Genomic DNA, 20,250 nt, shown 5'->3' with positions numbered 1-20,250 from the left:
GTATGATAGATATAGGTTTGATGTGATGTTAAAGTAGAGCATTAATGATGGTTACTTTTGGGAAAGTTTGCTTCAAATATAAGCAAAAAATATTGAAGAGAAAGGTGTGGATATACTGATTTTTTAGGGTTGAAACACGTGTATTGGAAGTTGCATATTTGTATCCATTACATTTAAAATGGTATAATATTGTCAGTGGTTTTGGAATAGTGGTTTTGGAATATTTTGAGTTATTAAGTGGGTAAATGGGATTAATAATGATGATAATAAATATTAATAAATAACAATATTAATAATAGTAATAATATCAATTTATTCAATTAAATAAAACCCTAATTTTCATCAAACCGTTTCATATTACTTCTCCCTCTTTTCATATTCTCAGTTTGACATCTCAGAAAGACCACTTAAAAAATCAGTATATTTATTATTAAAAAAATTCATTTTGTCATTTAAAGAAAATCAAGTAACGATAATATTTGGCAAAAAAACTACAATAATAATTAATTTGATTTCAGAATATTGATTTCATTTTGGAATGATAAGATTGCAACAACAATAAAATAACGGTAATATTTTATATTAAAAAAAATCATTTTATCATTTAAAGAAAATCAAGCAAGGATAATATTTGGCAAAAAAAACTACAATAATAACTAATTTGATTTCAGGATATTGATTTCATTTTGGAATGATAAGATTGCAACAACAATAAAATAACGGTAATATTTTTTAGTAGTATAAATAGGTAATTTATTTTATCACATTTTTCACTCACATCTAGTCTAAATTTGACCAATTTATTTTATTTAATTTTAACTTTTTTGTGTACACATTTCATTTGAAAATGAATCTCAATCAACATAACACATGCTCCAATTTTATGCAAAATGATGGAAGTCCTCTTTGTATCCCAAATCAACAAAACACCCCATATTTTGGAAATCCACCTCTTATTTCAAATCCACACCATAATTCAAGATTTCAAAATTCTCTTTTTATCCCAAATCCATAAAATAATTCACCCATTGGAAATTACTCATATCATACATCACCTTACCCAATGAAAAACTCTCTTTTAATGTATTTTGATATATTTAAATCAATTTTTTAATTATATTTTATATAATATATAGTTGAATCAATTTTTATGTTGTCGAGGCAAATTTATTAAATTGTAAAATGATAGAGTTAGTTAGAGTATTAAATAGAGTTTAGTACGAAATTACTTATAGGAACATGAAATTAGCTGTATTATGGATTGTAATTAGGGTAATTAAATAATTATGATGGTAATTAACTTTTATATATTAAAAATAGATAATATTTGTTTATATTAAAATATTGTCACTTGTAATGGTCTTTTTTTTATTCTGCTTGATTTTAAATTTTAATTTTATTTTTTCTTTTTCTTTTGACTTATTTTAGTCTAAGGTTATAATTAGTATGTTTATTTGACCCAAAACCATTTTAAATTTATAACCCCAGCGTTAAAATGACTAGAGAAATAATTTATATTCTTTCATCCATGCTTTTCTTTTAACTCCTCATCCATCTCTTTTCATTTTATTTTTATAATTTAAATATTGTGGTTTGTTTATCAATGAAATTATATTGTTTATAAATCTATGATGATTTCTTTTTTTTTTAACTATTGTTCTGGGTCAGCCATATCGATCTCGTCCAACCATCACTAGTGCAGAAAGAAGATTTTACACCCGTTTTTTATACATATTACACCCGTTATGATAGGGTGTAAATTCAAAGGGTGAGATATGTATGAAGAATTTACACCCGTTTTAAAACGGGTGTAAAAAGAGAATATATTACACCCTATTTTAGATTTAAAAAAAGGGTGTAATTGGTAGATATATACATTAAATTTTAAGACATTTACACCCTATTTAATATAAAACGGGTGTAAATTGTCACCTATTACACCCTGTTTTAGATAAAAAAAGGTGTAATTGGTAGATATATACATTGAATTTTAGGACATTTACACCCTATTTAATATAAAACGGGTGTAAATTGTCACCTACATACATTGAAGTTAAACGAATTTACACCCTATTATAATTCAAACGGGTGTAAAATGACAAATATTTACACCCTATTTTTGATATATCAAATGTAAAATATCTTATAATTACATTTAATTTTAACACATTTACACCCTATTTTGTGTATGAAGGGTGTAAAATATCTCAATTTTTTTAAAAATATTTTATTTGAAATTTCATTAAACCAATATTTTTATATATTCCTGGATATTCAATAAAAAACAAAAATAACCAAAACAAACATTTCTCTAATCTTTAGAATCTTGCACCAAGTCATACATCAACAAAAATTGTATTCATGTAAGAAAAAAATTCAACCACTTTGTTCATGTAACTTGTACCAATAAATCATTCATGGAACAAAAATATATCTATATATAAGTTTTTTTTAATCGCTTCTGTTTTGTCATTAAATCTTTCTTTTCCTGGTTCTCTTGCTCTTCAACCTTTTGCAAAAAGAATTGAGCCCAAAGTTGTCGGATGTGATCAATTGACTCTTTTTCATATGATGAGGTGTCTGTGAATATCTGCAAGTTCAAACATATAATAAATTAAACAACTACATGTTAAAACAATAATTTACATGTTTTTCATTAAATATATGTAATATAAAATACCTCATTGAATCTTTCAACAATACAAGCATCAATAATGTCAAACATATTTTTCATGACATAATATCCACATGCCCATCCGTTATCTTGTTGATGCCCCTGCATATAAACTCCTAGTTACATTAAAGCCACCAAAAACAACAACATCACAAACTTTTTTCCTTTTTCACAAAATTTGTACCAACACTAACTTTCTTCACTCGACATAGAAACACATACAATTTTAGTTGGTTCAGAGCATGTACAACTATAATTTTATCACCATAAGTGCAATTCAGTAATAAATATACTACATGTTTATAATGATAACTTACAAATATATCACTTGCAATTATAAAATCGGAATTTTCTTTTTCTTTATCTCATTTATAATAATATAAATAATCAAGATATATGGGCATTTAATACCTCTTTATAAATGGTATCTTTCAAGAACTAAAAAATCAAGCCAACACACCAGTATTCCAAGAAACGACAATATAGTAAAACAAATCTTACCATAATATTCTTCCAATTAGGCTTCTTCTTCTTAATACCTCTTAATAAATGATAACCTTCTAGAGCTCTGATAAAAGAGTTGTCAACGAAGTAAGTTATAAATATAAAGACTATGTGTACAAAAATTTAGTATAAATGATATCTCTCTATTTAGGCTTCTTACCCCTCCAATATGACCTTAATATTTTTCTTAGGAGATCTGTTTAATGAACAAAACCAAAAAATAATATTATCTTCAGGACAAATGACAAACAATTGCCAGTGATTGCTGTAAATTTACAAAAAAAAAGTGTTAGAATCAATAAAATTTAAATATTACAAAATAACATATGAAAAACGATAAAACCTTGAAGGAAACATGTACTTACCTATTTAGCAATGGTCCTAAATAACATTTTTTTGGCTCTCCATCCAACTTATTTTGTATGTATGTTTGAATAACTTCGGCCGGTTTTGTGTGAACTAGTATCCTATTTGGATCGAGAAACCCAAATAGTTTGTTGAAATTCTTGGAGATACACATGCGATGTAGATATCTAAATTTTTGAAACAAATATTAATTATATTTGATACATAAAAAAAATAACTAACAATAGAATATGATACTTACGTGCACCATAAAGACAAGATAGATGTGGATAGCCATTTAATACCGGAAGTTAATTCATTAAGATCCACCCTATCAATAAAAACTGAGAGTTCACTTGTTTCATGATCCAAATCTAGAGAGAATGAATTTTCCTTGAGATTGTTAATCTTTTTGAGGTAATCTTCAGAAGCATCCATTTTTTTAGTTAAATCTTCAGTAGTCATAACCTTTGAGCAACTTCCGTTAGTGCTCGTACCCACAGATTCTACATGCTGTATCAAGTGAACATTAATTAAATTAATTTTTTTCTAATTTTTAGTAGATTAATTGTATCCAGTTACGCATACCTCTTTTATAAACATCTCTTTAGGCCTCTCGGAGCGGAGCTCCAATTGCATCTGTTGTAGGAGTTTCATTCCTTGTTGGATTTGAGCTCTCTCCTCTTGCATCTCTTTTTGCATTTGTTGTTGGAGCTCTGTTCTTTGTTGTTGGAGATGTTTTTGTAATTTATGTTGGAAATCTATATTCATTTTTTGCTCCAAGGCTTGAAGGTGGGCTAGAAGGTCATCTTGAGAGACACCTCCTAAGGTGGAGCGTGAACTTTTTCCATAGAATTTCTTAAAGCTCACACCCCTAGGAGCAGTGCGGATCCGACCAGGGTGTTCATTTATTCCAAGGGCAACAGTCAAGATATCGTCACGCCCTTCAAAGACAATAGTACCTTGTGTATTTTTTTCCACTAACTCTCCCTAAAACATTTAGATACATATAAAAATGATGTAAAATGATTACTAAGTTATGAATGAAATTTAAATTTATCAATAAATCTTTTATTACTTACAATCTTAGATGCTACTAAGTTTGTTGCCTCAGATGTAAAATTTCCCGATGGCTTCTGTCGAGCCATCAACCATGCCTCATATCGCTTTAGTTCGGGAGGGTCAACCATCAAACTTTCATCACCTTTGGCCTCTTCAATCACTTTTTTCCTCCTCTCTTCCATTACGGTGGCCCTAAGTTTTTCATAACCACCACGAGACAAAATATGAGGGTGGATATTCTTTGATGCATGTGTCTTTCCTTTTAGCCTTTTCTCCTATTACAAATAAATCACATTAAACTAAACGTCAAAAACCAAATCAATTTAGATAACATAAAAATAAATCTACAAATTTAACTAACTTGAAAATCTTCTTTTTGTCGAGTCTGGACAAACAAATCCCAATCTTCTTCTTTGATAAATTTATACTTTTCAAATGGAGTTGTATTTCCATGCTTATCTCCTTTCCCAAATATATAGACATTTGAGAGCAATGTCTTAAATTGCTTCAATCGTTCCCCCATATAAACAAACCAATGCTTCCTAAATTCTTTATCAGTGGGGCAAGTGAACTTACACTTCAAAACATAAGGAGTGTTAGTAATTGAAGCAATTATAGATAATAACTTTAAAATAATTAATTAAAAATGCATACCGTGATATCGTCCCATATCACGTCCTTCAACTTATCGCTTATCTTTTTCCATTGCTTTTCATTTATACTAACCTTGCTACGTGCAATGAATGACAAATAACTTTTAAACTTTGCAGCATACTGACCAATGGGTTGGAAGGTATCAGGATCAAAATCAATTTGGTATTTTTCACCATCAGGAAGTTTGGCAATGAAACGTAGCAATATTAGTCAAAACTAAAATTAAAATGAATAATAAACATAATAACAATTTATTAACTAAAATATAGTTATTAGTAAAATATAGATGGTTTTTCTTGGTTATTTGTTATTATCCTCCAAAATCCCTTCTTGATGATCATAACGAATGGCATAAACATCATCAACTTCATTTTCATCATTAAAATAAGGCCTTTGTGTTGAAAAAGAAGTATTGTGATCAATGTCTAGAGTTGAATCTTCATTTTCATCACTATAATTCATGTTTCTTCTTTGGAGGACAACAGACCACCTAGTGTTCGAGGGATCTTTTACATAAAATACTTGTACTGCTTGAGCTGCCATGATAAAAGGTTCATCCTTATATCCTACCTTATCAAGGTCCACCAATGTAAATCCTAATTCATCAGTTTGCACACCATTGTTACTATTAACCCATTTACATTTAAAAATAGGAACTTTAAACTTAACATAATTGAGCTCCCATATCTCTTCTATAACGCCAAAGTAAGCTGTGGATGCCAAGACAGGGTTTTTATCCTTTGAACTAGAAAAGTGCATTGAAGAAGCTGTTATCATTACCCCACTATTTTGCATGGTACTCTTGTCATCCTGTGATTTTGTACAAAAAGAAAACTTATTTATATCGTACCCACTCCAACATAAAACATTAAAGCTAGGCTCGTATGCTAGAAACTTTAATGTATCAGAAGCATTATCATCATTCATAATCTTGGTTTTAAACCATTTTGAGAATGTTCTGTTATGCTCTTTCAACACCCATTTTTCAGTCATACGAGGGTTTTTAGCTTTGACAATGGTTTGATGTGTACTCAAGTATGGATGAACCTCGTCAGTGTTATTCAATATATACAAATGTGCTTGAAAAACTTCCCCTTCGCCCATATGCTTAACCTTTAGACGTGTACCCTTACCGTCACATCTTCCATCATGACGAGACTTGGGTAGTCCTACAGGTTTTGCATCTGACAAATAGTCTGTACAAAATTCAATGGCTTCTTCTGTGATGTACCTTTCAACAATAGATGCTTCAGGACGATAATAATTCTTCACATAGCCTTTCAATATCTTCATGTATCGTTCAAAAGGATACATCCACCTTAAATAAACAGGACCACACAATCTAATCTCTCTAACTAGATGAACAATCAAGTGAACCATGATGTCAAAAAATGAAGGAGGAAAAAACATCTCCAACTGACACAAGATAATAATTGACTCGTTTTCCATCTCGTCCAATTTATCAGGGTCAATCACTTTGTTACAAATATCATTAAAGAATAAGCACAATCTAGTTATGGCATGTCGGACATTTTTTGGCAAGATGCCACGAATAGCCACAGGTAGTAGTTGTTGCATCAAAATGTGGCAATCGTGAGATTTTAAACCAATTAGTTTGAGATCTTGTATTGACACGAGACTTTTGACATTTGAGGAGTATCCATTTGGCACTTTCACACCTTGTAGACACTGGCAAAATTTTCTTTTCTCTTCTTTTGACAATGTATGACACGCCGGTGGCAAATAGGTTTTGTTACCTCTTGGTTGAGGAGCTAACTCCTCTCTTATTTTCATCTTAACCATATCTAAACGAGAATTTAAACCATCTTTGGTCTTACCTTGAATATTAAGAAGTGTTCCGATTACACTATCACACACATTTTTTTCCACATGCATTACATCAATACAATGTCTTACATCAAGACTGGACCAATATGGAAGGTCAAAGAACACTGAACTCTTCTTCCATATATTATTACTTGTAATCTTTTTTTGTTTTTTTCCAAAACTAACACTTATGTTCCTCACCCGATGATAGACTTCTTCTCCAGTTAAGGCCTTTGGGGCAACTTTATACTCCTGATATCCATTAAAAGCCTTTTTCAATCTTCGATATGGGTGATTATGATTAAGAAATCTTCGGTGTCCAAGGTAAACAGTCTTTTTTCCTTTCTCTAATTGATGGTAGCATGTATCTTTTTCACATATAGGGCATGCTTTATGCCCCTTAACTTTATAACCAGACAAGTTACCATAAGCTGGAAAGTCATTGATGGTGCAAAATAACATAGCCCGCAATTTGAAAGTTTCATTTGAAAAACTATCAAATACATCAATTCCTTCATCCCACAACTTTCTTAAGTCATCAATCAACGGGCTTAGATAAACATCTATGTCATTTCCTGGTTGTTTTGGTCCAGAAATCATCATAGATAACATAACATGTTTCCTCTTCATGCACAACCAAGGAGATAAATTATAGATAATCAAGAGAACGGGCCATGAACTATGGTTACTACTTAAACTACCATATGGATTCATTCCATCAGTAGAAAGTCCAAGCCTAAGGTTTCTTGGTTCAATGCCAAAGTCTGGAAATAAAGTATCAACCTTCTTCCATTGCAAAGAGTCGGCTGGATGCCGAATTTTTCCATCACACTTCCTTTCTTCTGCATGCCATCTAATATTCTTCGCATCATTTAAATTACCAAACAATCGCTTAAACCTTGGAATAATTGGAAGGTACCATAACACCTTTGCTGGAGGACCCTTTGTGGTCACATCACAACCTTCATCATCACTCTTCTTCTTATAGCGTGATGTCATGCACTTGGGACATTTTTCTTTCTCTTCATTATCTTTCCAATACAATATGCAGTCATTAGGGCATGCGTGTATTTTCTTATATTCTATACCCATTGGACATAATATCTTTTTTGCCTCATAGGCCCGGTTCGGCAACATGTTTTCTTCCGGTAACATTTCCTTCAACAACTCTAACAATTGTGTGAAGCTTTTATCTGTCCAACTATTAATCGCCTTCAAATTGAACAATCTTAGCACAGCCGACAGTCGTGTGAAGTTTTTACAATTTGGATACAAAGGGATTTTACTGTCATTGCAAAGAGTATCATGTATATTTGCCCGTTGAAAAGAGTCTTGTCCAATATCACGGATCATATCTTCTAGACGATCACCCATCTCTACATCAAACTCTTCTTTAGGAGAGGCCTTTGGCGCGTCAGACAATTCACCATGCCATATCCACTTTGTATAATTTTGACAAATCCCGTTAACTCCTAAGTGTTCCCATACGATGTGAGCCTCTAAAGGTGCAATATTTACACACTTAGCACAAGGACAGTGAAATCTTCCATTACTTTCAGGAAGATTAGTTTCAGCAAATTTCAAAAACTCTAACACTCCTTTCTTATACTCCTCGGATAGGCGATTTTTTTGCATCCAACTACGATCCATAACTATGTAAAGAACAAAAAGAATTGTAGTTAAAAGATGCACTTACAAGTATAATACAACTAGTGTTTCTTATAAATAATACAACTAGTCTTGTGAGGAAACCATAATTTTGATCATAAATGTGTTAAGTTAGTGACAACTAAATTGACAACTAAAAACACAGTTAGCAAACTAATTTTACAAACTCAGAAGCAAAACTAGCGAACAACGCTGAATTATAGCAGAGGAGGACAAAACCAAATCAAATGCAGCAGGTGCACTTAGCAATCTGGTTCGCAATTCTGACAGACTTTGTGGAGACATTGTGTCTAAAGGAGCGGTTCAGGTACGTACACACAACATTTTTGAAAGAACTGACGGTTTTTCTCCATATTTAGCTTCCAAAGTTCTAATGAATATTTAGTTTTGTTGGCATTTGTTAATGAATATTTGTATGATTAATATTTTATTTTGTAGCAGTGAACAAAGTGGATGCTCTGAAGCACTACAAATTTAGCTTAGCATTTGAAAATTCTAATAAGGAGGATTATGTAACTAAAAAATTCTATTTGCAAATGGGTAGTTGTTTGATTTATCTTGTAATGTATCTGACAGTTGACATTGTATATGCACACTACACTTTAGGATGTGACAACGTTAACATCTAAAATTGGAAAAAAGAATTATCCAAATATTGCTAATCATTAAACAACTCCAACCATATTGTGATATAACCTGTGGTTCTTTTACAAAGATTCCCCTTTAATTAGGTAAACAAAACCAATCTAAGTGGCAAAAATCACATTCAAAGAAAAACACCTTTTTTTATTTATTTATTTTTGCTCATTTTCTTTCTATTGATTCAATTTTTGACATATCTTATTTCTCTAAAAGTGAACCGTTTTGAGCTAACACAACTCTTAATATTTAAAGAATGGAAAAAATGAGATTGAATATATATTTATTTACAAGGGACAGTATGTAGACAAAATATATATTAAAAGAAAGGTTATTTTTGAAATCCTTTTGAGACTTGAGGCTATTGTTGGTATGAGTTCTAGCTTCCTGGTTGTCCTTTTTTGAATCTAATGAATCTATGTATTATGTATAAATTATGAGCAGAATGTTCCTGGAATTTTGTTATAAGTTTTTAACCATTTAGCTCAATTTTGAATAACTTAAAAAAATTTAAATAGATTGGCACTTTTAACCAAATTATGTATTATGTATTATGTATAAATTATGAGCAGAATGTTCCTATATGTGAGAGAGCATTGTCAAACATCACAATTATAGTATTCCTTATCAAAATAATACTACTTTAACCAAATTTAGAGAGTAACACTACAGCATGGTTATGAAATAGAAAGTTCATGAAAGAGCAATTTGCCAAACAACTACTTACAAGCTATAAGCAGTACTTCATGATTAAAATTTCAAGTTTCATCAACTCATTACTGGAAATCAAAATGGTTACAAACTTATAACAATAAAACTCTAGCTTCATATCAGGCATGTACATTTTAGCTGATGTCAACTACAACTGAGCAATACTATGGCTGCGAGTGTAAAACCTACCAAGAAACAGTTCTATATGGAAAGACACAAGGCAACCCCTAGCTTGGTTGTTTGGGTGATTGAAAAGTAAATTTAATTTAATTCTGAAGCATCAGTATTTCATAATGGATGAAGAGGAAAGTTCAACCGCAGTATGAATCAAAGCATATTGCAGTCAATTAAACAATTACTATAACTTCTAGGTAGTTTTCATCTTTCAACAGAGAAGCAAATGCCACACAAAGAAAGTATTGAGCTTAAATAGATTGGCACGGAAAATAGAATCCTACAAAGAAAGTATTGGGCACTGGTGCTCGGATGTCCTAGACGTTCACGGGGTTGGTTACTGCTCCACTAGGTAAGGTTGTATCCATATTGACGCTTCATAACTGTTTATCAGAATTGTTCAGTTGGCTAATCCTTTAAGCTATTTAAATCCATCTCCACAAAATATAGTTACCTATAATAGTGTCTGCATAATTGAGAAAGTTTTGCAATGGAGACTGATGCCATTCCATTGCAGCCCGTGTTGGCATTGCCAAAATTCTTATAACCATATATTGGAGACTGATGCATCGGGCATTTGAGTGGGGGAAGTGTTGGTTCAGAATGGACACCCTATAACCTATTTTTCAAAAATATTAGCACCTAGAATGTAGAAACATTCAGCCTACATCAGAGAGCTATTGGCAATTACAGAAGCACTAGCCAAGTTCAAACACAACTTGTTGGGAAACAAGTTTATTACTAGAACAGATCAAAGAAGTATGAAAATCCTGATGGATCAATCACTGCAAACTTCTGAACAACAGACGTGGTTACAGAAATTTCTGGGGTACGATTTCAAGATTGAATATAGACCAAATAGCTTACCAAATAGCTTACCATATGCAGACTCATGAACATAAAGAACAGGCATGCTCTGTTAAGCAGGCTTGCGACAAATCCAACAATCCTAATATAAAAGAACAGGCAGGCTCTGTTAAGCATGCCAGCAAATTCCAATGAAAATCCCATCTTGGAATTGTCGCTGGGCTTGGGAACTCGCGGAAAATGCCCTAAACGTTCAATCATAACATTGATACTACAATTTTAAATGAAAATCAAACAAGAAGCTGAAACATACTCAAACTGTTTCAGCATTACACAATCTGTGAAAGAGATCAGAATAATAGAACCATACGAAAATATACAAAAACTGTTTCAATGTTAATTCCAAACAGAACCAATGCACAAAACAATCAACACAACCAATGCACAAAACAATTAACACAACATTCAAAATCAACCATGTGTTCAAATATTATAGAGGCAGTGGGAAAAAGATTTACCTGATTGTCTCAAACTTGCAAATCAATAACCCGTTGTTGATGTTGCGTTATGTTTCTATGGAGATGAAAAAACCTTCTTCGATGAGTCGTCGAGCAGCTGCTAGTAGCTTTCGTAAAGATCGTCCAGCACAATGGTTAAAATAATTTTGATGAGTAAAGATCGTCCAGCACAATGGTTAAAATAATTTTGATGAGTAGATGAATGAAAACAAACGAATAAATGAATAAAGTACCTTCCAAGCGAGTTCGAAACTGATGGAATTAACGATGAAACTAGAAGAAACCCAGCAAAGAAAAGTAAGAACAACAACGAATGAATCAACTTTAATATCCAAAGCAGCGTAAAAGAGAGTATAGAAAACGGTAAAGAAGAATGATGAAGCCGTTGTGGGTTGTGAAGATTTCCGAGCAATCACGTTCTTTGTTCCTTTTTCACTATTTCTTGCACTTCATCGATGATGAAAAGTTTCTAAAATGTGAAATGAAAAGAAAATTTGGAACATGAGAAGTCATGGTTATATTTTAGGCGGTAATGATAAATTGTACTTAGGGATTCCTAAATTTACACCCTATTTTAATATAACGGGTTTAATATAAATTTAGTCATTTATATTGTTATAATTATACACCCTATTTTTAAATATAGGGTGTCTATTGTTATATTAATATTCCAAAATTTACACTCTATTTTAATATAACGGGTTTAATATAAATTTAGTCATTTATATTGTTATAATTATACACCCTATTTTTAAATATAGGGTGTCTATTGTTATATATTAATATTAAAATTTATTATTTTTTTAAGAAAATTTAAGATTAAACAAATAAGAATAATAAAAGTTATTGTTTAAGGCACGAATATTTTATTTTTATTTTTAAATTTACACCCTTTTTTTGAATATCAGGTGTAATATAGAGTTGATAATAAATAATATTTGAATTTACACCCGTTATTTAAAAATAGGGTGTCTATTGTTACGTACTAAAATTCAAAATAAGACTTTATTTACAAAACTGCCACCGCATTTGCTTTTTACACCCGTTTTTTGTAAAACGGGTGTAAATTTACAAATTATATTATTCTTTTTGTACTAGTGCATTACAGAGGAATCCCACTCCTTTCAGAATCATCTCAACACACGAGAATTATTATCTTGTTGATTACAAGGGATCTTAATTGCAAGTACATCTAAGGACTCAATGCAATTCACTCTTATCAAATAATAAGTCTCTCTCTCCCTCTCTCTCTCATTTACCCAAGTATGACCCTTTTTAAGAATATGAAGGCTCATTTTATGTGTTCCTTTGATTCTCTTTGACACATATTTTAAGATGAATATCTGAATAATTTTCAAATTTTTTATGGTAAAAAAATTGGTGAATTTTGTAACAAAGCAATGAAAAAGAAGAAATAGATGAAATTTTAGATAAATGAGATGCCACTCTTCTAATCCTAGAAGATAAGCTTATGGAAGGATGATCACCTCAAGAATTATGAATTATTAATAAGATTAATGTTGACTCATTTTAAAACCAAAGATGAACTTAACTCATTATTTTCAAAGAGAAATAATTTACTAAAAGGAAATTTTTTTATTTTATTAATTTCTTCCATATATATATGGACTTGTATATAGGATTCTTGTCTTGCTTTACATGTAGAAAGTCAACAAAAACAAGGAAAGAAAACGAAAAATTGAAAGGGCAAAAGACACAAGCATCCGATGCAAACTTAATTACAAGTTAGGTTATAAAACAAAGGAATAAAATAAACATGGGGGGTGACTCATTATTGGAGATTTCAATGGTGGAAATTACTTATTGGAGACAATAAATTCAAAGAAAAAACAATGCATTGAATTACTTGTGGGAGGCATTTTTTATCCTTTGTTCCAGTTTCTTTGACTTGCTAAACCTATTTTTTATTTTTTCTTGCTATCTTCGTTCATTTAGTCTTATAACTTTATTTACTTATTAAAAAATAAAATTTAAATCATTTTTCATGTCACTTGCCCTGATGGAGCCTAATTCATTATGACGGAGGCTTGTGATTGACTTACAAAATAAAACACAGGCATGATTTGTGCCTTATTAACACAAACTCTTTATTTTTAATTCAAAATTGTTTATTTTTAATTCAAAAATAAATAGAACTAAGTTAAACGGATAACTTGGTATATTTGCAGTCCATCTCCCGATGATAAAACTAAGAAATAAATAAATATTTATACTAAAATACATAGAAATTTGATAGTGATGTATTTAATAAAATTGTTAGATTAACATATGCACATAATAATGAAAATAAAAATATAAATATATATCGTGCGGGTATGAGGCAGACTGAGTAGTAAATAGGGGTGTGCATGGATCATGAACCAAACTAAATTGAACCATATATATGGTTCGATTTGGTTCTTAAAACCATTTCATAAAATCAATTTATTTTTTAGAAATCGGTTTATAAGTGGATCGTTTCGGTTTTAAACCGGTTTTTTTTTAAAAAATAGTTTAAAGAAAAACAGTTTTAAATCAATTTCTTTAAAACCAATTTTTTATTTTCTTAAAAAAATCAATTTCAAAATCAATTTTATAAAAAAAAATAGTTTTTAAAACTATATTTAAAAAAAATCAATTTTATATCAAAAATAATTTTTTTTAACTAACTTTTTTATTTTCACTAATTATAAAACTATTTTATATAAAAAAAATATTTATTTTAAAAGATTACTTTAAATTTGACTTTTATAATCACCACAAATAATATCTCGATTAAAAACAATTCCAAAGTATGATGTGTTACATAAAAACGGTCATAAAATAAAATAATTATGAATCATATCTCTATAAATCATAATTGTTCATAAAATAAATAATTCATCAAAAAAATTATTCAAATTCCTAAAATCTCTCATAATTGTTCATAAACAAATTTTATGAGATTTTAAAAAAAAAAATTTTAAAATTTTAAAAACATAAAAAAAAACAATTTTTTTTAAAAAAAATAACAAATATTCAGAAAAAAAAGATATAAAAAAAAATATCAAATAATAAATTATATTCTGAAAAATAAAATAAAAATAAAAAAATCTATTTTTTTAAAAAACTTTTTTTTACTGAAAAAAATATAAAATATTTTTGATAAAAAAAACTTTTTTATTTAGAGAAAAAAAATATTTTTATTTGAAAAAAAAATATCAAATATAATTTTTTCAAAAAAAAATCAAAATATAATATTTTTGGTAAAAAGAAAGAAAAATCTGATTTTTATTTTTAAAATAATTTTTTTATAAAATTTAAAAAAATTTAAAATATAAAATTGATTTATAATGTGATAAAACATGAAAACATACCAATATAAAAATTTAACGCATTTTTATAATGGATAACAGTTTATATTTGGATAACAAAATGGATACCCAAATTTTTATTTTAACATTTGGTTTGATTTTTTTTAAAGTAGATCAATTTGAATATCAATTTGGTTATGGATAATCAGTTTTTTTGCACACCCCTAATAGTAAGATAGCTGTACAACACTCATATCTGCTTATATTTGTGGGGTAATGTTATATGCCCGTATCCATTTTGTGGATATTTACCCTACCCATTATTGATAAATTTTACGCGTACCCATTAGAGATGGATACAATTGCCATCCTTATTGTCATTGATCCTCCTCGTCCTTGAATTTCTTCATTAACACCCTGATAATTATATCCTCATCAAACTGTCATTTGATCTTAAAAAAATCACAGCCAAACAAAAGCAAGCTTCGGTATAAGGCATGCAGCCAGATCAAAGGCAGTATTCAATTGATAGTTCACTATTAAACAGTTAACAAAGCTTGCAATTATAATAGATTTTTGCTATAGCTTTTTTCCATATAAATTTTGGTGCAAGGAGATGGTGTATCAGCCCATGACAGGAAAAGCCTCTAGACTTGCAGAGCCACAAAGGACGTACATTTGTCTCGCCCTAGGGCTCAAACCTGTGTCTTGTCAGATGCAAAACAGTTCATTTGCATCTCCTGTGCAACATGAAGCACAGATTGCGCTTTTCGTTCTCATGTTTCAACAAGGCATCAGCGCTGTATATGTTAACAAATGCAGAAAGAAAAAGAAATATACAGAAATCTAAGTAGAACTACTATACCATGATCCTCGTCCAAACAAATATGCATCATATATTTAAAAAAGAACAATCATTGAAAAACAAAGGACATATATTTAAAAAAATAGAAGAGAATAACACATTAGGCATACTTCTGTTCTTATAGAAGAATGTGCATTTGACTTGAATGATGAAACAATTTCTGAGTATAATCAAATGAATGCAAATAATGAGTGATATACAATGGTCCAGAATAATGACCACAAGTCAGGAAAAATAAGTAACAAAACATTAGCACCATTAACAATGTGTTTTTTGTTAGAACCAGTAACAATGTGTTTTTTGTTAGAACCAGTAACAATGTGTTTTTTTGTTAGAACCAGTAACAATGTTAAAGAGCTCTAATTTTCAAAGTCAAAATTAGTAACAAAGGCAGATGCAGGGAAAGCAGAAGAGATCCCTGGAAATAATAATGTGTATTCAAGTACTTGTAGTAGGTGAAGAAACATAGAAAGAAGATATGAATGTGATAGGTCTTTGTCAACAGTCAAACTAAACTTTGGGTGTGGCCATTGCCGCAGGGCAAAGAAGTGTCTTCTCAAACACATTACCATTTCTTAGTCATTTCTTTTTCTGCAAATACAGTCTGGTTTCCTAATCCATTCTACATTAAAGTTTCACAGTTAGATGTTAAATGGTAAGGAAAAAAATCAAATACAGCACAGCTGATACCTATTTTGGTCTTGGGAATGGCCTAAATTCAAAAATAAAACATGAAGAAAAAAAATAACATTACAGCAAAAATATGTTGGCGAATATGGAGACTGCCTAACTTTTCAGCTACCAATGATTGAGAAAATTGGACTTCGTTGCAACTATTACTTGCATAGCACATTCTATAAGAAAGAAATGAATATGATAATTGTTTAGGGTTGACTAGTGAGAAAAAATTAAGATGAAATTCAGTAAAGTATGAATAACTCACTTCATTGAAGTCAATCAAAGTAGAAAAGAAAAGAGTTAGCTGCAGCAATTGGCAGTCAGTCCACATCCACACAAGAGGTGCAGTCAATGTCTTGAAGAGTGATTCTCCCCAAGTACAAATCATGTACATGATCCGTACAGAGAGGGAAGCACTTTTGGTTCAGGCTTTCATGAATTACGCCCATCCCTTGCACCCATTTTTCATTCTCCAATGGGTTCACATTCAAACTGTTTTGTAGCAATCGGATCCGATAAAATACTGTTGTTGTCTTGTCACAGAAATGGGCAATACAATGTGTTGGAGGCTCATCAGATGCCAGCCTTACTATAGCCAATGATAAAACCCCGTCTACAGGTTTTGGATCCGAAAGATTTCTATCTCCCATCATCTTAACCTCCCTTTCCGTGGGAAAATTCACTTCATCATTTCCGTTCATATCATAGACTTTCAAATCTTTGCTGAAATGCTTTATAGCTTCACGCTTAGTGGACTCGTGCTTCTCTGCTAATGTCAAGATGCAAGAGAACCTCAAATGATAACTTACAATAGTTTTGACCACCTTGAAGTTGTGGCAACAGCAATAGAAGTCAAGCCACCTTCTTGCTATGCCAGCATACCACTTGATAATATCAGCATCCTCAAGAGCGACAAGGAAATCAATAGGCCTTGGACGGCCCATATGATTCGTAAACGCAACCAACCTAACAGCTTTTCTTATGAGTAATACTGGTGCATCAACTTTCGTACAAAACCTAGTCAAATCCTCAACCGTTCCTTTTGAGTATTTTTGTTCTTCCTTTTGCGTTTCTCTTCTTTCTTTGTCCTCAAGTACTTTCCTGAGTTTTACAGGATTCAAATGTTTATCTACCTGTTCTTGGAAGTTATCATAAGCATCAACAAGCTCAGGAGGTAACTGATTTCTAATGTGTCTCAAGGAAAGGAAATCCCCAGCCGTTAAACTCCGATGCCATTCTTGACACTCATCCACACTCCCCAAGAACTCTTGCACTACTTCATCTGCCCAAGATTTAAAAATCTCACGGACTTCGTTTTCAATACTGAAGTCAAACTTAAACCCGTCACTTTGCTTCATCTTCTTATAAACATGATTAAATATCTTCAACCCTAATATCCTCCTATTCCTTGCTCTAGCATTTCGGAACTCAAGAGATCTAACTTCCTTTTGTCTAAGGTACTTCTTGCGTGCCCGGATCGCTTTCTCTGACATAGGCGGGCGTAAAACCGATGGCGGAACAGCCTGCAATTCCATCCCAAGAAACTCAATCTTCTCTGACACAGCACTATGAATTGCCGTGTTCAATTTATCAACACACAAACTTAAACCAAGCTCCAAAGTTTTCACAACTTTCATCTTCAAGTCCATAGCCATCAATTTGGAACCCCCTGAAGTAGCAACCAGTATCTCATCCAAATACCTAACAGCATACACCTTAACTGGCTTGTAAAACACATCAGATCCGAAACCTGAATCAACCATCTTCGGACTCTCTTGATTTTCCCGAAGCCGGGTCTCTTGAATCTCTTTATCAAAGCCATCAAAGTAAACATTCATCAAAATTGAACACAGCCCACATTCCTGAGGAGAGCCCTTTCCCAGAGAATTCCCACCCAATTCAATGACCAAAACTTTACACTCAAAGAGCTTCTTAATCAAATGAATGAAATCACAATCTTTGACTTTACTTTGAATGAAAAAACACAAGTTATCGACATGAGCAGGTTCAAATTGGTGAGGCCTAAACCTAACAGTAAACCACCAAGTAGGATTTTGAAGAGTATTTTTCAAGTACCTTATAGCAGTGTGTCTTCCCATACCAACGCGTCCACCATAGGAAAACGTGACGAACCGTTGGTCATACACAGCTTCCAACACCATCCTAAGGGCTTCAATGACCACCTTGAGTTTCAAATTGGGCAAAACCAGGGGAGAATTGAAGGATTTGAGTGAAACGCAGCAAGCAGCGACATCGAAGCGGTTTTGGCGAAGCTCTTGAACCAAGGAATCGAAGTTGAAAAAGCGGTGGGGGTGGGGGTGAAAGGGTGTGGTGGAGATGTTATGGGAGGCGGTGAAAAGGACGGCGGGTGAAGCGACGACGTTTTGGATGAGGTTAGTGAAGTTGGCATTAGCGTAGTTGTTGAGAACAAGGGTTTTCAGCTGGGTTGTTGTGAGAGGCTCTGTGGGTTGTTGCTGCTGTTCAAGTGTTGAGTGAAGTTTCGTAGAGTGTGAATTTGAAGTGATTTTTATGATTCGTCTCAAACGCAGTGATGCCAGCATGAAAGGCAATGTTGGAACAGGCCACCTTTCAAACAACACACAATGTTTGTTTTGTAGCCCGTGCCTTCAACGTGCATTTGTTTTTCTTGTTTCGATTATTCGGCATATACACATTAAAACATGGATTAACAACATATATTTATGCATGTCGTTTCTATTGCAAATCCCTTCTTCTCTATTATTATTTATTTCTGTGTTAGGTTTCCACTCACACATATCTTTCTATTTATTTTGTATTTCGTATCGGAAAGAAAATAGATGAAAAGTTGAAGATAAAGTGAAGTGTGATCTTTTCGGTATCATGGTTATAATTCTCTACTGATCAAATACTTAGGTGTGACTCAGGTTGCACTTATATAGAGAAAATAATTATAAATGTCCTCAAATACTTTGACATGTCATTGGATGAAGATCAATGATCATGATGGACTAGAGGTTGTTCTCCTATGAAATGCCATGAAAAAGAGTTCATATGTACATCTGACTAACACGCTCTTGTTAGATTGAACTTATGACTTGGGCCTATAGCTAACCTGAAACAATTGTCCACCAAGTTCTTACTATCAACTTTAAAATAAGGATCGTTGATGCATAAAGTAATAAGGTAAACCCCAAAATATAAACAGTCGAGAAAATTTGACCGTTGAGAACATGCCTTGAGAAGGAGAGTTTCGCAGTGGCTCTGAGTGAGGATAGTTGCCATGGAAAACATGCACATTTAATGCACTTCGTGCAAACGGAAGGTTGTTATTGCAGAGACCTCCATGTGCTCCCACATACATAGGGTAGGAAGACGACATACGTAGGTCTGCTTGAGACTACTCAAGTGCAAATATAAGCTCGAAATTTCAGTTGAGTCATTAGATGTGATATTTCATCTTGTGACGAATTGTGACCATTAAATTTGATGATCTTTATGCCTAGAAAGTAGGGACTTGAGACTTAATTTCTCATTTTGACTTCTTTATTTCTTGAGAGTTTCATTTCTTTAGTGTTATTAGTTTGGTTCGAAATGTTTAGGATTTGAATCGTTTCGATCGAGATTATTCTGCATTTTCGCTCTAAGCTTCCAAACGCCTACATTAAAATACAAGGTATTTGTTTCTTCTTCCTTTCTTCATTTATGAGCTTTTAATCTTGTTTGAATAAGACAAATCTAGGGAATCCTAATTTAGGTATTCCCCTAATAATATAGAAGTTAGTGACATTGATTCTGACACTGTGATGCGTGGTTTTTTGCAAGTATACGAACGCGTCTGAGTAATATAAA

At 31.8% G+C, this 20,250-nt stretch overlaps 3 protein-coding genes across 4 annotated transcripts; all 3 read right to left on the bottom strand.

Annotated features, from left to right (window-relative positions):
* Positions 1 to 2,349: 2,349 nt before the first annotated feature.
* LOC127092819 (uncharacterized) lies at positions 2,350 to 5,423 on the bottom strand. The gene is made up of 10 exons (XM_051031710.1): positions 5,240 to 5,423; positions 4,947 to 5,162; positions 4,606 to 4,860; positions 4,112 to 4,513; positions 3,786 to 4,036; positions 3,544 to 3,711; positions 3,339 to 3,443; positions 3,176 to 3,242; positions 2,681 to 2,776; positions 2,350 to 2,590 (listed from the first exon to the last, which is right to left on the bottom strand). Exons 2-10 carry the CDS (start codon positions 5,106 to 5,108, stop codon positions 2,435 to 2,437), a joined length of 1,662 nt encoding a protein of 553 aa, XP_050887667.1. The 5' UTR covers positions 5,109 to 5,162; positions 5,240 to 5,423; the 3' UTR covers positions 2,350 to 2,434.
* Positions 5,424 to 5,539: 116 nt separating this feature from the next.
* LOC127094635 (uncharacterized) lies at positions 5,540 to 8,716 on the bottom strand. Its single transcript, XM_051033443.1, has one exon. The coding sequence runs from the start codon at positions 8,714 to 8,716 to the stop codon at positions 5,540 to 5,542; it is 3,177 nt and encodes a 1,058-aa protein (XP_050889400.1).
* A 6,387-nt stretch (positions 8,717 to 15,103) lies between these two features.
* LOC127092629 (nuclear intron maturase 3, mitochondrial) lies at positions 15,104 to 19,146 on the bottom strand. 2 transcript variants are annotated; one of them, XM_051031516.1, is made up of 2 exons: positions 16,685 to 19,146; positions 15,104 to 15,293 (listed from the first exon to the last, which is right to left on the bottom strand). In XM_051031516.1, exon 1 carries the CDS (start codon positions 18,978 to 18,980, stop codon positions 16,740 to 16,742), a length of 2,241 nt encoding a protein of 746 aa, XP_050887473.1. In that variant the 5' UTR covers positions 18,981 to 19,146; the 3' UTR covers positions 15,104 to 15,293; positions 16,685 to 16,739. The 2 variants fall into 2 exon arrangements, with proteins under 2 accessions (XP_050887473.1, XP_050887472.1); XM_051031515.1 differs by lacking the exon at positions 15,104 to 15,293 and adding an exon at positions 15,352 to 16,595.
* Between the last annotated feature and the right edge of the window lie 1,104 nt (positions 19,147 to 20,250).

This window comes from Lathyrus oleraceus, chromosome 6 (genome assembly GCF_024323335.1).
Source record: "Lathyrus oleraceus cultivar Zhongwan6 chromosome 6, CAAS_Psat_ZW6_1.0, whole genome shotgun sequence".
In the NCBI taxonomy this organism is placed as follows: Eukaryota; Viridiplantae; Streptophyta; class Magnoliopsida; order Fabales; family Fabaceae; genus Lathyrus; species Lathyrus oleraceus.
This window is presented reverse-complemented; position numbering and strand designations above follow the sequence as displayed.